Source organism: Hypanus sabinus, chromosome 17 (assembly GCF_030144855.1).
Source record: "Hypanus sabinus isolate sHypSab1 chromosome 17, sHypSab1.hap1, whole genome shotgun sequence".
NCBI classification, from domain to species: Eukaryota; Metazoa; Chordata; class Chondrichthyes; order Myliobatiformes; family Dasyatidae; genus Hypanus; species Hypanus sabinus.
This window is the reverse complement of record NC_082722.1, coordinates 28,678,852-28,694,973: the sequence shown is the minus strand read 5'-3', so window position 1 is coordinate 28,694,973 and position 16,122 is coordinate 28,678,852. Positions and strand designations below refer to the sequence as shown.

At 40.2% G+C, this 16,122-nt stretch overlaps 1 protein-coding gene across 1 annotated transcript in view; it reads left to right on the top strand.

Annotated features, from left to right (window-relative positions):
• The first annotated feature begins 317 nt into the window (after positions 1–317).
• Positions 318–16,122, top strand: part of pskh1 (protein serine kinase H1) — a 35,439-nt gene continuing 19,634 nt past the window's right edge. Inside the window, exons 1-2 of the mRNA XM_059992736.1 lie at positions 318–507; positions 933–2,021. Coding sequence (XP_059848719.1) covers positions 1,080–2,021 — 942 coding nt within the window. The 5' untranslated portion in view covers positions 318–507; positions 933–1,079. The remainder of the gene's footprint in view (positions 508–932; positions 2,022–16,122) is intronic.

The following is a 16,122-nucleotide window of genomic DNA, read 5'->3' as shown; positions in this document are numbered from 1 at the left end:
TAGTATTGCAATGACATAATCTGTCAAGATGTGTAAACCAGCGGCAATTTTGCAACTTTTCAAATCCGTTTTTTAAAACTGACTGCATCATTTGCAGGTACAGATTATTTTTCTCACAACCAATCACACATTTTTACCTCTCATGTAAAACATTTACGAATAAAATATTATTAAAAAACACCAAGCGATTTAAAATGATCTTTCTTGTTCTGTTTTTCTGGCTTGTCCAGCAGAATCACCCGCCCTGACGACCGACGAGGACGCGCGTTCTCGCGACCCGCCCGCGGGCTCGCGGCTCAGTCTGGCCGATGCCTGACGGGAAGTGACGTCGGTCCGCGCGGCGCCCGAGTTCAAGGAAAGTTCGCGACGGCGCTCGGTTTTCCGTGCGAGCCATCGAGCGACACAGGCCCGGGCGCCGAGTGTGGGATGTCGCGTTGGGCGCTGGCGGTGACCGCAACAGCGAAAGCGGCCGATTGCGTTCGCGAGAAGGGTTTTCGGCGGAGTCAGGTGGGCAGGGCGGGGGTCTGTGGGGCGTTAGGCTGAATTGTGTGGGGTCGGGCCGGGCTGGGCTAGGCTTGGTTGGGTTGTGTCATGGCTGACGGTGGTCTTGAGAAGGGGCTGTTGGAACAATGAAGTAGGGCTGGGCTTAGCTGTGTGGGGCCGTGTCAGTCTGGACTGAGTTAGATTGGCCTGGGTTCATCTGTGCAGGGTAGGCGGTGGGGCTTGGAAGGGGGCTGTTTCAACAGTAGGCTAAGGGGTGGAGTGACGGTAGGAGATGAGGGTTCAGCACCTCGATCTTTAACCCTCTGTTGTAGGCGAGGGATTGAGATCTTTATCGGTTCCTCCAGTTTATGCACTGCCATTGTTTAAACCGTTTTTTGAGAGGGAGACCAATTTAAATGCCAACCTGAAAGAAAGTTTCTATTCTACAGGAAACTCGTTTGCAAGTATGGTTATTGGACGCGTTTTGAAACACGTACTGTGTCGTTGCAGAGGAAGAATCAAGGTGCAAGTAGACAAGGAGCTGGATGATGATGAAGGGATGAAATGATTTCCTGGCCCAGCAACAGCAGAAAGTAATGGGCTGCGGGACAAGCAAAGTGCTTCCCGAGCCAACTAAAAACTTTCACTTGGATCTCGTCAAAACTGTGGAGCCATACACTGGCCAAAATGTAGATAAATATAAGCACTTTATTAAAGACAATACCATCAAGAATCGGAACAAGAATGACGCTCCCCCGCCTCATCAAACTAATGCCTACCAACAGAGTGGCCTTTGGGACCAGCAAAATGATCCTAGGAGGAATAAAGTGGCTAAATATCGTGCCAAATTTGATCCCAGAGTGACTGCGAAGTATGACATCAAAGCACTGATAGGTAGAGGGAGTTTCAGTCGGGTTGTCAGAGTGGAACACAAAAGCACCAAACAGCCTTATGCAATAAAACTGATTGAGACAAAGTACAAGGAAGGCAGGGAAGTGTGTGAGTCTGAGCTTAACGTCCTCCGGAGAGTGAGGCATACCAATGTCATACAACTCATTGAAGTATTTGAGACTCAAGAACGAGTGTATATGGTAATGGAGCTTGCTACTGGGGGTGAACTTTTCGATAGGATCATAGCCAAAGGTTCTTTTACTGAACGTGATGCCACAAAAGTGTTGCAAATGGTTCTTGATGGAGTTAAATATTTGCACATACTAGGCATCACACACAGAGACCTGAAACCTGAAAACTTGCTGTACTATCACCCAGGAGCTGATTCTAAAATTATGATCACAGATTTTGGATTAGCAAGCACTCGAAAGAAAGGTGATGATTGTCTGATGAAGACAACCTGTGGCACCCCAGAATATATTGCTCCTGAAATCCTTGTGAGGAAGCCTTACACAAATTCTGTTGACATGTGGGCATTGGGTGTGGTTTCTTATATTTTATTAAGTGGAACCATGCCCTTTGAAGATGATAATCGCACTCGATTATACAGGCAGATATTGAAGGGCAAATATAGTTACTCAGGAGAGGTAAGTGATTAGTATTAAAGTATATTATAACGAAGTTTCTGGAATTAAGTATCTCATTAATTTGTGGTTCCTTGATTAATTCCAGTGTATAGGAGTAAATGTGCAGTCATAGCAATGCTAACTGTATAAAATCTATTACACATTTTGCATTTGTTTAGTGATCTCCATTTTAAAATGAAGCAAACTTGCCCTCATGATAGTCAAAAATATTTAATATGTCAAAGGATTTAGTATGCTCTCTGCATATTTTTCAATGTTCTTGGCCCAACGTAAACCGATGCTGACTTCCAACCCAGTTTTACTTCGGGTCTTGGATGTACATGTCAATGGACCTGACACATAATTAATTTGTCATCCGTATCTAAGGTGTCTGAGAAAAATCACCTTCAGCCCTAGCTGTTCTACAAAAATCTGTCTTCTACTTCACCTTTACCTTGAAAATATTCCTAAATTTATTTTCTATAAATCTGCCTACCACATTGCTGTATACTGTACCTTTTCCTCTAATAAATTTGAAGAAATTGTTTATTTTTGGTGCCGTTGAAAACAATTTGTTTAGCACCTTCCAAAATCTAGCCATTGTAATCCCTCCCACTTTGATCCTAAAGCTCTATATCTGCACTTTATTGTGTTGAAATCTTGTTTCTTGCTCTCTGTGACAGACCATCTCAGTGTGGCTGATTTTTAATTCCTGACCCACTCAGCTAAGTTTCTTGACCACTCATTGATGGTTCTATCTTTTCACTTATCAAGCCATTTACTTATATAAAACACTATAATTAACTCATTTTCAATTCCTTTGCACATATTTTTGATCTATTACCAAACTCCATTTTCTTTCTATGTTCTACCTCTGACTTTACTGTCCATCTACCTAACAGGTCAAATCTGACTCTTTTCCATGCAATAGCGTTAAAGTTCTCATTGTCATTGGTGCGATATTCTGATCATGGTGCACTATTTTTTGAAGTCTTCTATGTGATCAACCACTTTACCCATTAAGGCTGTCCTTCATTCAACGGTAGAGCTTTTTTTGTTAATGTTTACATTTTATGATCTTTGTGCATAGTGGCTTCATCTGTGGGAGGTGTTTATCCTTCATGTCAGCATTCCTTTTGCAGCAGCAAGACCTCCAGTCATGTTTTTACTGTATGTAAACAAATAGAAATCTACCAGATTGTCTCAAAATTACTTAATCACTTGAGATCTCAAGTGTAAAACTCCTAAGCTGCCAAGCAACTGCCACCATGAATCTATTACTTGTCATTTAATTTTGGGACATGTTCTGACAATGAAACAAGCTATTTACATATTTCTTAGGCATGGTTAATGGAATGTAGTATGCTAACCACTTTGGAAAACATCTACTTGTTTTGTGCAAAATGCCAAGGATGTTGGTGCATCTCTCAGTTTGGGTTGGTGTATTACATTCAGGTCTTTACATACTAACACCAATGCTCTCTGTCCTGGTACACTACATTCCTCAGTTTAGAGCTGGAGAATGCCTTGTAGGATATAAGTTTTTTTAAAGTTCTGGTTGAGTTGGAAATGCTTGGAGCTGGAAGTGTTTCAGATTTTTTTGGATTTTGGAATATATAATAAGATAGCTTGTCATCATTTCCGACTGAATTTAAGTGCTAAAGTCTTTATAACCATATAACATATAACCATATAACAATCACAGCACGGAAACAGGCCATCTCGGCCCTCCTAGTCCGTGCCGAACTCTTAATCTCACCTAGTCCCACCTACCCGCACTCAGCCCATAACCCTCCACTCCTTTCCTGTCCATATACCTATCCATTTTTACCTTAAATGACACAACTGAACTGGCCTCTACGACTTCTACAGGAAGCTCATTCCACACAGCTATCACTCTCTGAGTAAAGAAATACCCCCTCGTGTTTCCCTTAAACTTGTGCTGCCCCCTAACTCTTAAATCATGTCCTCTCGTTTGAATAAATGTCTTACAATTGTTCATCACACACATGTACTGATGCAGCCGTTCAGTGTGTTATCTTTTCGTCAGCAGCGATCTTGGTAAACTGATCAATGAATTTCTCTGCTGCTTCATGATCAGATGCATGATCACTACAAATCTTTAAAAGTTTAATGCTAACAACACACACACAAAATGCTGGTGGAACGCAGCAGGCCAGACAGCATCTATAGGGAGAAGCGCTGTCGATGTTTCGGGCCGAGACCCTTTGTCAGGACTAACCGAAAGGAAAGATAGTAAGAGATTTGTAAGTAGTGGGGAGGAGGGGGGAAATACGAAATGATAGGAGAAGACCGGAGGGGGTGGGATGAAGCTTAAGAGCTGGAAAGGTGATTGGCGAAAGTGATACAGAGCTGGAGAAGGGAAAGGATCATGGGACAGGAGGCCTCGGGAGAAAGAGGGGAAAACACTGGAGGGAGATGGAGAACAGGCAAACAACTAAATATGTCAGGGATGGGGTAAGAAGGGGAGGAGGGGCATTAATGGAAGTTAGAGAAGTCAGTGTTCATGCCTTCAGGTTGGAGGCTACCCAGCCGGTATATAAGGTGTTGTTCCTCCAACCTGAGTTTGGATTCATTTTGACAGTAGAGGAGGCCACGGATAGACATATCAGAATGGGAATGGGATGTGGAATTAAAATGTGTGGCCAATGGAAGATCCTGCTTTTTTTGTTTAATGCTGTGCCTTTTCTTAAATTTCTGCAACCAGTCTGCTGAATGTTCCTGATTACCTTCAATTTTCAGTTTGTTGTGCAGATCTTTGCTTGTTTCATGATCGGCAGTTAAAACAGCATATATTCACTGACACTGAATCCATTCTTTCAATACACATTCTTCATTTTTTGCTTTATGCAGTGTTTTTCTATTTTTCATGAACTTATTTTCATTACACATGAGTTCATTTGTTAGAACTGTCTGGTGCACAAAGATCTGTGCATCCCTTTGGAGTCTTCCCAGCACCTTGTGGAATTTTCCATTTATGACATCACGTCAGCGCTCAAAAATTTTTTGGATTTCAGTGATTTTTGGAATTTTGGATAAGAGTTGCTCCGCTTGTATCTTGATTTTTACTCATACTTAAAATAATTACAGTGATCTGTGATTGAATACAACAATTCCAAAGAAAATGTGTAATTAGCTGTTTTTAACTATCCCTGTTTTGGTATTTGTCCTGAACCTCTAGTGATCTTTTGATCTCATTGGTGAGTTGCCACAACTAAGCATCTGAGTAATTTTTGTGTTGAATGGTGCATAGGTTATTCTGTTTGTCCGGTCACTTGTAGAAATTCAGTGACATTTCTTGGTTGTTACTGGATTGTGTCTGTACTTTGAAGTTGCTAAACTGTTAAAATGAAAAAAAGCAATAGGTATATATACTTGTGACTAAGTGCAGATCTTTAGGCTTCACGTACATGAAATGATAAATTTTTTGTTGAGTTGAGATATACTGAACTAGTGTTAGTTGTCTATTGTGAAAATGTAGTTTATGAGTGAACCTACGCGATGTTTTTGTTTATACTACTCCCCCACTATAAATCTCGAGATATTTTTCATTGGGCTGACATGCAATGTTAGGTTACAGGTTTATAACCCGCTAGGTAAATACTACTTCTCTTCATCAGGTATTATGTTTTATTAGTGAAACAGCGTAGAGTAGGCCCTTCTGGCCTTTCAAGCACCACCAGCCCCTCAAACCCCAATTTAATCCTTATCTAATCATGGGATAATTTACAATAACCAATTAGCCTACCTGGTACATTTCTGAACTATGGGAGGAAACTAGAGTACCTGGGGGAAACCCACACACTCCACGGGGGGATGTACTGTAGATGCTGGGATTAAACTCGGAACTCAGGTGCCCCAGGTACCTGTGTAATAGTTTCGTGCTACTGTGGTGCATTTTGGAAGACAGGAACAAGTAAACTTCTGTAATCTAAAAGTGAACATTAGACAAAATCTACTGATAATTTTGGTTTAGTTAAATGAATTGTGATACAGATTAATGTCTATTTCACACAAAATTAGTACACTGTAGATTTTGAGTAAGATTGTACATTTGATAATTTGGTTTATTGGGATACTGTAGCGGTGTGCTACACGCAGCGCTGCAATAATGACATGGAGTCGGTGAGCTGCAGTTACAAAAGAGGTTTATTTAAACTTAGCGGCCTTGCTTTAAAGCCTTCCTGATCCTGCCCTCCCCGGGCGGGAATACTGTAGGGGGCACGTATTCACAGTCCCGTCCCGCGCGCGGGCTTTTCCCCTTGCTGGTGAAGCAGGCTTGGTGCCCTCTTTGGGACCTGCTTCAATGCTGGCGCGGCCGCTTTGTGAGCCGGTTCGAGTGCGCTGGGAAGTGGGTCTGAGGACGCAACCTTGTGTTGAGGATGATTGTTGCAGAGGTGTTGCTGTTTATCTTTACTGATAGCAGTCTTTTGGTCAGGAAGTTAGGAAAGGGAACTGTCCCAGGTCAAGGTATTTGGAGAACATATGCTACCTATCCTCAAGTATATAGACCCATAGAACATTACAGCACAGAAACAGGCCTTTTGGCCTTTCTTGGCTGTGTCAAACCATTTTTCTGCCTAGTCCCACTGACCTGCACCTGGACCATAACCGTCCATCCACCTATCATCTATGTATCAGTCCAAGTTTTTCTTAAATGTTAAAAGTGAGCCCGCATTTACCACTATATCTGGCAGCTCATTCCGCACTCCTGCCACTCTCTGTGTGAAGAAGCCCCCCCCCCCACCTAATATTCCCTTTAAACTTTTCCCCCTTCACCCTTAATCCATGTCCTCTGGTTTTTTCTCCCCTGGCCTCAGTGGAAAAAGCCTGCTTGCATTCACTCTATCTATACCCATCATAATTTTATATACCTCTATCAAATCTCCCCTCATTCTTCCAACTACCTTATTTGCTCCCTGTTTCCTACACATGTCATACATCTCTCTCTTCTTCTTTATCAGAGTTCCAATATCCCTAGAGAACCAAGGTTCCTTATTCTTATTCACTTTGCCTTTAATCCTGACAGGAACATACAAACTCTGCACTCTCAAAATTTCTCCTTTGAAGGCCTCCCACTTACCAATGACATCCTTGACAGAGGACAACCTGTCCCAATCCACGCTTTTTAGATCCTTTCTCATTTCTTCAAATTTGGCCTTTTTCCAGTTTAGAACCTCAGTCCAAGGACCAGATCTATCTTTATCCATGATCAAGTTGAAACTAATGGTGTTGTGATTGCTAGAACCAAAGTGTTCCCATACAATCACTTCCGTCACCTGTCCTAACTCGTTTCTTAATAGGGGATCTAATATTGCATCCTTTCCAGTCGGTACCTCTATATATTGATTTAGAAAACTTTCCTGAACACATTTTACAAACTCTAACCCGTCTAGACCTTGAACAGTATAGGAGTCCCAATCAATATGTGGAAAATTAAAATCCCCTACTATCAAACTTTCGTTTCCTGCAGTTGTCTGCTATCTCTCTGCAGATTTGCTCCTCCAATTCTCACTATTGAGTGGTCTATAATACAACCCCATTAATGTGGTCATGCCTTTCCTGTTTCTCAGCTCCACCCATATGGCCTTGGTAGACAAGCCGCCTAATCTGTCCTGCCTGAGCGGAGCGCTGCTGTAAAATTTTCCCTGACTAGCAATGCCACCACCCCCCCACCCTTCATCCCTCTGCTCTATCGAGTCTGAAATATTGGAACCCTGGAACATTAAGTTGCCAGTCCTACCCCTCCTGTAACCAAGTTTCACTAATGGCTACAATGTCATAAATCCCATGTGTCACTCCATGTTCTCAGCTCATCAGCCTTCCCCACAATACTCATATATAACCATATAAACAATCATAGCACGGAAACAGGCCATCTTGGCCCTTCTAGTCTGTGCCGAATGCTTACTCTCATCTGGTCCCACCTACCTGCACTCAGCCCATAACCCTCCAATCCTGTCCATGTACAGTAAAGAGTAAAGAAGTTCCCCCTCGTGTTAACCCTAAACTTTTGCCCGTTAACTCTCAACTCATGTCCTCTTGTTTGAATCTCCCCTACTCTTAATGGAAAAAGCCTATCCATGTCAACTCTCTATTCCCCTCATCATTTTAAATACCTCTATCAAGTCCACCCTCAACCTTCTATGCTCCAAAGAATAAAGACCTAAATTGTTTAACCTTTCTCTGTAACTTAGGTGCTGAAACCCAGGTAACATTCTAGTAAATCTCCTCTGTACTCTCTCTATTTTGTTGACATCTTTCCTATAATTCAGTGACCAGAACTGTACACAAAACTCCAAATTTGGCCTCACCAATGCCTTGTACAATTTTAACATTACATCCCAACTCCTACACTCAATGCTCTGGCCAGCATAGCAAAAGCTTTCTTCACCACCCTATCCACATGAGATTCCACCTTCAGGGAACTATGCACCATTATTCCTAGATCACTCTGTTCAAATGCATTCCTCAATGCTCTACCATTTACCATGTAATTCCTATTTTGATTAGTCCTACCAAAATGGAGCACCTCACACCTATCAGCATTAAACTCCATCTGCCATCTTTCAGCCCACTCTTCTAACTGGCCTGAATCTCTCTGCAAGCTTTGAAACCTACTTCATTATCCACAACGCCACCTATCTTAATATTATCTGCATACTTACTAATCCAATTTACCACCCCATCATCCAGATCATTAATGTATATGACAAACGATAGTGGACCCAGTCCAGATCCCTGAAGCACACCAGTAGTCACTGGCCTCTAACCTGACAAACAGTTATCCTGACAAACTACTCTCTGGCATCTCCCATCCAGCCACTGTTAAATCCATTTTACTACTTTAATATTAATACCTAACGATTGAACCTTCCTAACTAACCTTCTGTGTGGAACCTTGTCAAAGACCTTAATGAAGTACATATAGACAACATCCACTGCTTTACCCTTGTCAACTTTCCTAGTAACCTCTTCAAAAAATTCAATAAGATCTGTCAAACATGACTTTCCACGCACAAATCCATGTTGACTGTTCCTAATCGGACCCTGTCTATCTAGATAATTATATATATCATCTCTAAGGATACTTTCCATTAATTTACCCACCACTGACGTCAAATTGACAGGGCTATAATTGCTAGGTTTACTCCTAGAGCCCTTTTTAAACAATGGAACCACATGAGCAATCCTCTGGCACCATCCCCGTCTCTAATGACATTTGAGATATTTTTGTCAGAGCCCCTGCTATTTCTACACTAACTTCCCTCAAGGTCCTAGGGAACATCCTGTCAGGACCTGGAGATTTATCCACATTTATATTCTTTAAAAGTGCCAGTACTTCCTCTTCTTTAATCATCATAGTTTCCATAACTACCCTACTTGTTTCCCTTACACAATTCAATATCCTTCTCCTTAGTGAATACCAAAGAAAAGAAGTTGTTCAACATCTCCCCCATCTCTTTGGCTCTGCACATAGCTGTCCACTCTGATTCTCTAAGGGACCAATTTTATCCCTCACTATCCTTTTGCTATTAATATAACTGTAGAAACCCTTTGGATTTATTTTCACCTTACTTGCCAAAGCAACCTCATATCATCTTTTAGCTTTTCTAATTTCTTTCTTAAGATTCTTTTTACATTCTTTATATTCCTTGAGCACCTCATTTACTCCATGCTACCTATATTTATTGTAGATTTCCCTTAGGATATGAACAAAAAAGAGAATTAAAACTATTGAACATGGGCATCACAGTGATGTAGCTAGAAACACACAAGGGGCTGGAGGAGCTCAGCAGTTCAGGCAGGATCTGTGGAGTCAAAAAGATAGTGAACTTTATGGCTTGAGGCCCTTTATAGAAACCCAAAATGTCAGCTGTCTACTTCCCTCCCCAGATAACGCCTGACCTGCTGAGTTCCACCTTCCTGTAACATGCACAAAATGCTGGAGGAACTCAGCAAGCCCGAAACATTGACTGTACTCTTTTCCATATAAGCTGCCCGGCCTGCTCAACTCCTCCAGCATTTTTGTGTGTGTTGCTTGATTTTCAGCATCTGTAGATTCGTTTTCTCGTTTGTGATTGGTCCACCTTGTGTATCACTCTAGATTTCCAGCATTTGCAATCTCTTGTATCTTGGTGTAGCTAGTGGTATATACATACTATAGTACATACTATAGTATATATTGGCCGCCTTTTGTATTTCTGTATGTCAGCTCATGCAAAATTCTGCTTGAGTTTTGCATCAGGTTTGGTTTGCTTATCCTTCAGAACTTTATCTCAGTTGTCTATTCCTTCCCCATGTTTGTAAATTTCTCCAGCTGTAAAGTTCTATGTGATCTCTCCTTGTCCATTTCAGATTTAGTTTATTGTAAAATACATGATGGTTCAATGAATTTCCTTGCTCATGTGAAACTCTGTACATGGTAATAATACAGTGATGAGTTGAAAATAAAGGAGTAGTATAAAGTGCAGTAATGCAGACTGAGTAATGCAACAAGAAATGCTGCAGTGACAATTATGGAAGAAGTAGCTTTGAGGCTTTGAGAATGTGTGGCAGCATCACTGGGAGGGAGATGTGGAAGATGTTCAGAAAGCTGATAGCAGTGGGGACAAAGCTGTTTTTGAATCTGGTCATTTGGCTTTTCAATCTGCTGTACCTTCCAGAGAGAAAAGCGAGTGGCCAGTGACAGGCATCATTGATGATACCATTAGCCTTCTGATCCAACACACCTTGAAGTGGATTTGATGGAAGGAAGCAATGAGCATGCAGTACACTCAGCAGTGGTTCAGAGATCCACAGCAGAGCAGTTGTCATGCTAAGCTGAGATGTAATCAATTAGAATACTTCTACAAAAAAAAATGTGCTGTAGAAAGTTTGAGAGAATCCTAGTGGACAAGCTGAATCGTCTCAGACTCCAATAAAAGTACATGCATTGATGTGCTTTCTTGATCAGATCAATATGGAGGGACCAGGAGAAGTGGTGTTATGGATGCCTAGAAACTTGAAACTATTGGCTATTTCTACATCAGTAGCTTTGAGGAGGACTGGGTTGCCTTCACCCCTGCACTTCCTAGGTTCTTAGTCATACATTAAGAGCTATGCCATTGTTCTAACACTATAATTTCTTTCATGTTCTTTCATCATAGTTGTTGATCCGGCCTATTACAGTAGTGTCATCAGTGAACTTGAGGATCGAGCTGATGTTGTTTTTGGCCATGTAGTTATGGGTATACAGAGAGGTGAACTGGAGACTGGGCATGCAATCTCAGAGAGCCACAGTTTTGAGAGTTGGGGTAGATGAAATGCTATGATTGACATTTGCAGATCAGAAAGTCCAGATGCCATTTTCCACACATGCCAAGGACTAATAACAATGTATTTATTATTTATGATATTGAAGGCTAAGCTTTAATCAGCGAATAACATCTTGCCATGTATTGTTATTAAGGCGATCCAGAGCCCTGAGTTGAAAATAGTTCATGGGCGATGATGTTTTCCATAGCTTTAGTTTGCCTGTATGCAAATTACAAGTAATCTAGATTGTCTTGGAAGCTGGCACTGATGTGGGTTGTTAGCAATCTCTCAAAGCACTTCATAAGGTTAATGTTAGATCTACAAGTCAAACGTCATTGTGCCAAGACACTTTTACTACTTTTGGAGACTACAATGATGGATATTTTCTTGAAGCAGATGTAGACTGTAGTCTGTTGAAGTAAGTGGGTGAGGATGTCAACAAAGATGATGGCCAGTTGATTGGCACATGATTTCAGAATCTGTCCTTGGAATTCCATCTGGGATGGCCACTTTTCAAGAATTAATTTTCATGAAAGCAGATCTGACTCCTGCCTCTATATGTATGGGATAGAGTGGTGATGGTGGGATGAGTTTTGGTGCAACTTTGTTTGCCTGCTCAAAACAGCTCTAGAAGGTATTGAGCTAATCCATTAGAAATGTTTCATTGCTAGAGATTGTTCCTGGTTTCAGCTTATGATCTGTGATGTTGTTCAGTCCCTAACACAAGTACACGGCCTGTGGCTAATTGAATTGAGCCTTTACCTTGCTCTGGTATTCTCTCATTGCATCCCTGATTTTGGTTGCCTGCAGTTTCTTGATTTTAATTGTTCTGAAATTGGCAATTGCCCTTTAGCTGCTTAGATCTTGTGCTTTAGATGGCCCTTTAGACCTCCATCGCACCATAGCTCTACCTTTAGAAGTGGCTCAATGTCAGACTTTGACATCGTATTATTCCTCTTTGGACATTTTACACTGCTTAAGCAAATTTACTAGTAATGTGAAACACTGAATCAAGTTTAAGTTCAGACAGATACTGTGGAATAGATGATCAGTACGCACAAGCAGTGTTTCTTGAATTTCTTGGGCTGTATTAAAATTATTATCACCGTCAGTTTGTCCTTTGCTTTTTACTGCTCTGATTATTTATAAAATTGTTAGAGTTGTGGATTTGACCTTGACTCATCTTTCTAGTACTGAATGTTGAAGGATTTTCTAAATGCCCATGATATTATTAATACTAACTTAGCCTCACCTCAAGGACAATAAAAGTGAAATACTTTTTAGAACAAGTATATAGTAACTCTACCTTTTTTTGTAGTTTGTTATGTTTGCACTAACCTATTAGTTTATTTTGTCTCTATCAGACATTTTCACTCTGCCATTCATTAAAAACTTGGCTGACCTGATCTTGGCTACAGTTTCATTTTCCTGTCTTTCTTATATATGTATGTATTTAATGTGTGTGTGCGAGTGTGTATGTATATATGTGCATGTCTGTATAATTATGTATATATGTGTATGTTATTTGTTCCAAAATACCTTTATAATTAAATGTTTATTTTCTTATTTATAGATACAGCATGGCACCAGGCCCTTTCTGACCCATTGAGCCCGTGCTGTCCAGTTACACCAATGTGATCAATTAAACTATTAACCCATACTTTTTTGGAATGTGTGCAATGAAACTATTTTGAAACTGTGAAGTCTTAAGCCCTTACTGTAAAACTAATGTTTTTATTATGTGCTGCAGGTAAATGTTTGTCACACTACAATTATAATAATAATTAAACTGTGCATGTAATGTTCTGAAAAGCTTCTCAAGTATAATTTTTTTTTAATGGCATGATTATAAATTGAATTAGCTTTTGAGTATGTGGAAAACTATTTTCATACATTATTTGAAACTAAAACACTTACTTTTTCCAGAGTTAACATTGTAGAATAGCAAGGTCCTGCAAGCAAGATAATTCATTGTGTTGATTTTGGCTGAGTGAAAATTGTTTCTTTAAGTAGTACCACAGTTTTTATTGTGTCTCAAGAAAAAAAGTAATGACGTTTCATCCTAGATTGCTGTCATACTAGAGTGAAGTTTAACGGCAAGAGTTGCTAAGTGAGTCATGCAGGTGATAGTTATGCAGTTTTATTTACCCCTGGCCGATGTCCCGGTGAGACTCTGATATAAGCAATGTGGTCTTTCGCTAACGTGTGAAGATTGAAAGGCATGTGCTTTGGGTGCAGTGTGTTCATGAGAATACTGATGAACAATCTTGTGTAACACTTTTCAAAGATGATAATGATTACATTTGAGTGCCTGAGAGAATTTCCATATGGAATGATGGGTTCAAGGCAGTTGAATACTCGAGCAGCAGCTAGATCAATTAGCTAGAACTGAACAATGCAAGAGTATGGATCAAATTGATGTGCATCTACTCAAGCAATATCATACTCCCCTATGCAGTTATCAAGGGGAATCTGTTTAAGGTTACATGCTTGCCTTTTTGCAGCTCATGTATTTATGTTCTTGGTTTTGACAAGTTCCTTAATGCTATGTTGAATTCCTAGCAGCTCCTGTTTTAGTGTTTTAGTAGTTTTAGTGTCTTGGCCTTTAATATTCTGTTAATAAATAATTATTTGATTAGTACAGGCAAGGGTCAATGTTACTAAGTTCATGTCTAATTTAGGGTTTTTTATTTTTACATACAAGTTATTTCATTTGTTTAATGCTTAACCCTAGACTTTCAGATGACCTTCATTTAATGCCAACATAATTTCAAAACTAAAAATGTCATAAGGTTGTTCATTTTTTAAGTTATGTTTCAAATTCTACATCTTTGAATAAAATAGTTGGAAGAATGAATTTGGGCAGGTTTAGTAAAGATATTCACCCATTCTGCCCTAAGAACAAATGTTGACATAAAATAAGCCAAGCAGCCATTTCCTATAACAAGAATTTCCTTGTTTTCATTCTATGAATCTGTGTCCTCCTGTGCATAGACATAGCTAATTTTCTTTTGTGGCGGGGGGGGGGGGGGGGGGGGGTTGTAAATGTTTGCAGAATGATGAATACTAAGGTTCTCTAGAAGTTGCTCAATCGTATCTATGCTGAGTGGTCATTTTATTAGCTCCACCTATACACCTCATTAATGGCAATATTTAATCAGCCAATCATGTGGCAGTAACTCAATGCATAAAAGCATGCAGACATGGTCAAGAGGTTCAGTTGCTCAGACCAAACATCAGAACAGGGAAGAAATGTGATCTTAGTGACTGACTGTTGATGCCAAAAGGGGTAGTTTGAATATCTCAAACTCCTGATCTTCTGGGATTTTAATGCACAACAGCCTCTAAGGTTAACGGGGAATGTTGTGAAAAACAAAAGATCTTCCAGTGAGTGTCAGTTCTGTGAGGGGAAAATGCCTTGTTAGTGAGACAGATTAGAGTCGGTCAAGCTGACCGGAAGGTGACAGCATGGAGATTCCAATTCCTTTGAGTGGAAAATTCTACAAAAGGTAGTGGATTTGGCCCAGTACATTACAAGTAAAACCCTTCCAACCTTTGAGCACATCTACATTGAACACTGTCAGAGGAAAGCAGCATCCATCATCAGAGATCCCCACCACCCACGACATGTTCTCTTCTCACTGCTACTATTAGGTAGAAGGTACAAGAGCCTCAGGACTTGCACCACCAGGTTCAGAAACGGTTACTACCCCTCAACCGTCAGGTTCTTGAGCAAAAGAGGAGAACTACATGCACTTGCCCCATCATTGAGATGTTCCTACTACCAATAAACTCTCTTTAAGGACCATTTATCTCATTATCTCATGGTCTCATTATTTATTGCTATTTGTTTATATTTGCATTTGCACAGTTTGTTGTCTTCTGCACATGGGTTGAATGTTTTCCTTTGGTCCTTATTGATTTAAGTTTGGTAGATGTCTCCCAAGATCTTGAAGAGGACTGTTATTTCTATTTTTTTTTAGTGTTTGACTTGTATTCACATCTGAATCTTGACCTGCCAACAGGTTTTGTAGGAATGTATTGAGCCTTTTGTGTGAAAGTTATTAGTGAGTAAATTATTAGTGAATGTAAGTAAACTTGATGGTGAAAAGAATGCTTTACATTATTACTGAGGAGGTGATGGATGTTAATTGGCATCAATGGATGTATACTATTTTCCTGTGGGTAGGTCACATGGGCTACTCCCATGTTTTTGCTATAGAAAACAAAACCTGGAGTACTATGTGTTTTTAGGCTTTGGAATATTTTATTGTTCAGTGGATTTCTCTGCATCACAGAAATAAAGTCAGTTGGTTGGATACTGGGGGTCAAGTAGCATTGTTCACTTTGCAGTTTTCTTGTTAGAGATTTACAAACATCACACCATTGTGTGTCTTGTTACTCTATGATTGAAGGTGGTTTATCAAAGTGGATCTTCCTATTCTGTGGTGTCCATAGGAATTGTTGCCTAGATGTGCACGGTATAGAATTTTACAACAATCTTTTGGTTTTTGGAGTTAGAGAGCTGTCTGTAACCTACTTTTGATGCTTAACATGTAAGTGGTTCTGTGTAGTAGTTTCAGTAGATTTGTTTCTGAAGCTGTCCTTGGCAGTTGCTTGTTCATTCCACACTGAAAACTGTATCAGTCTACTACCTGAGATACACTCGACTGAAGTTTCAGATTGTATCAGTTACCGGTCTTCACCTTGTGGCATTATGAATGTTCTTGCATGCTGGTAATAGTGTTTGAAATCTATCCCACTTAAGTAATTTGTTCATAGCACACTATGTATTAACATATGC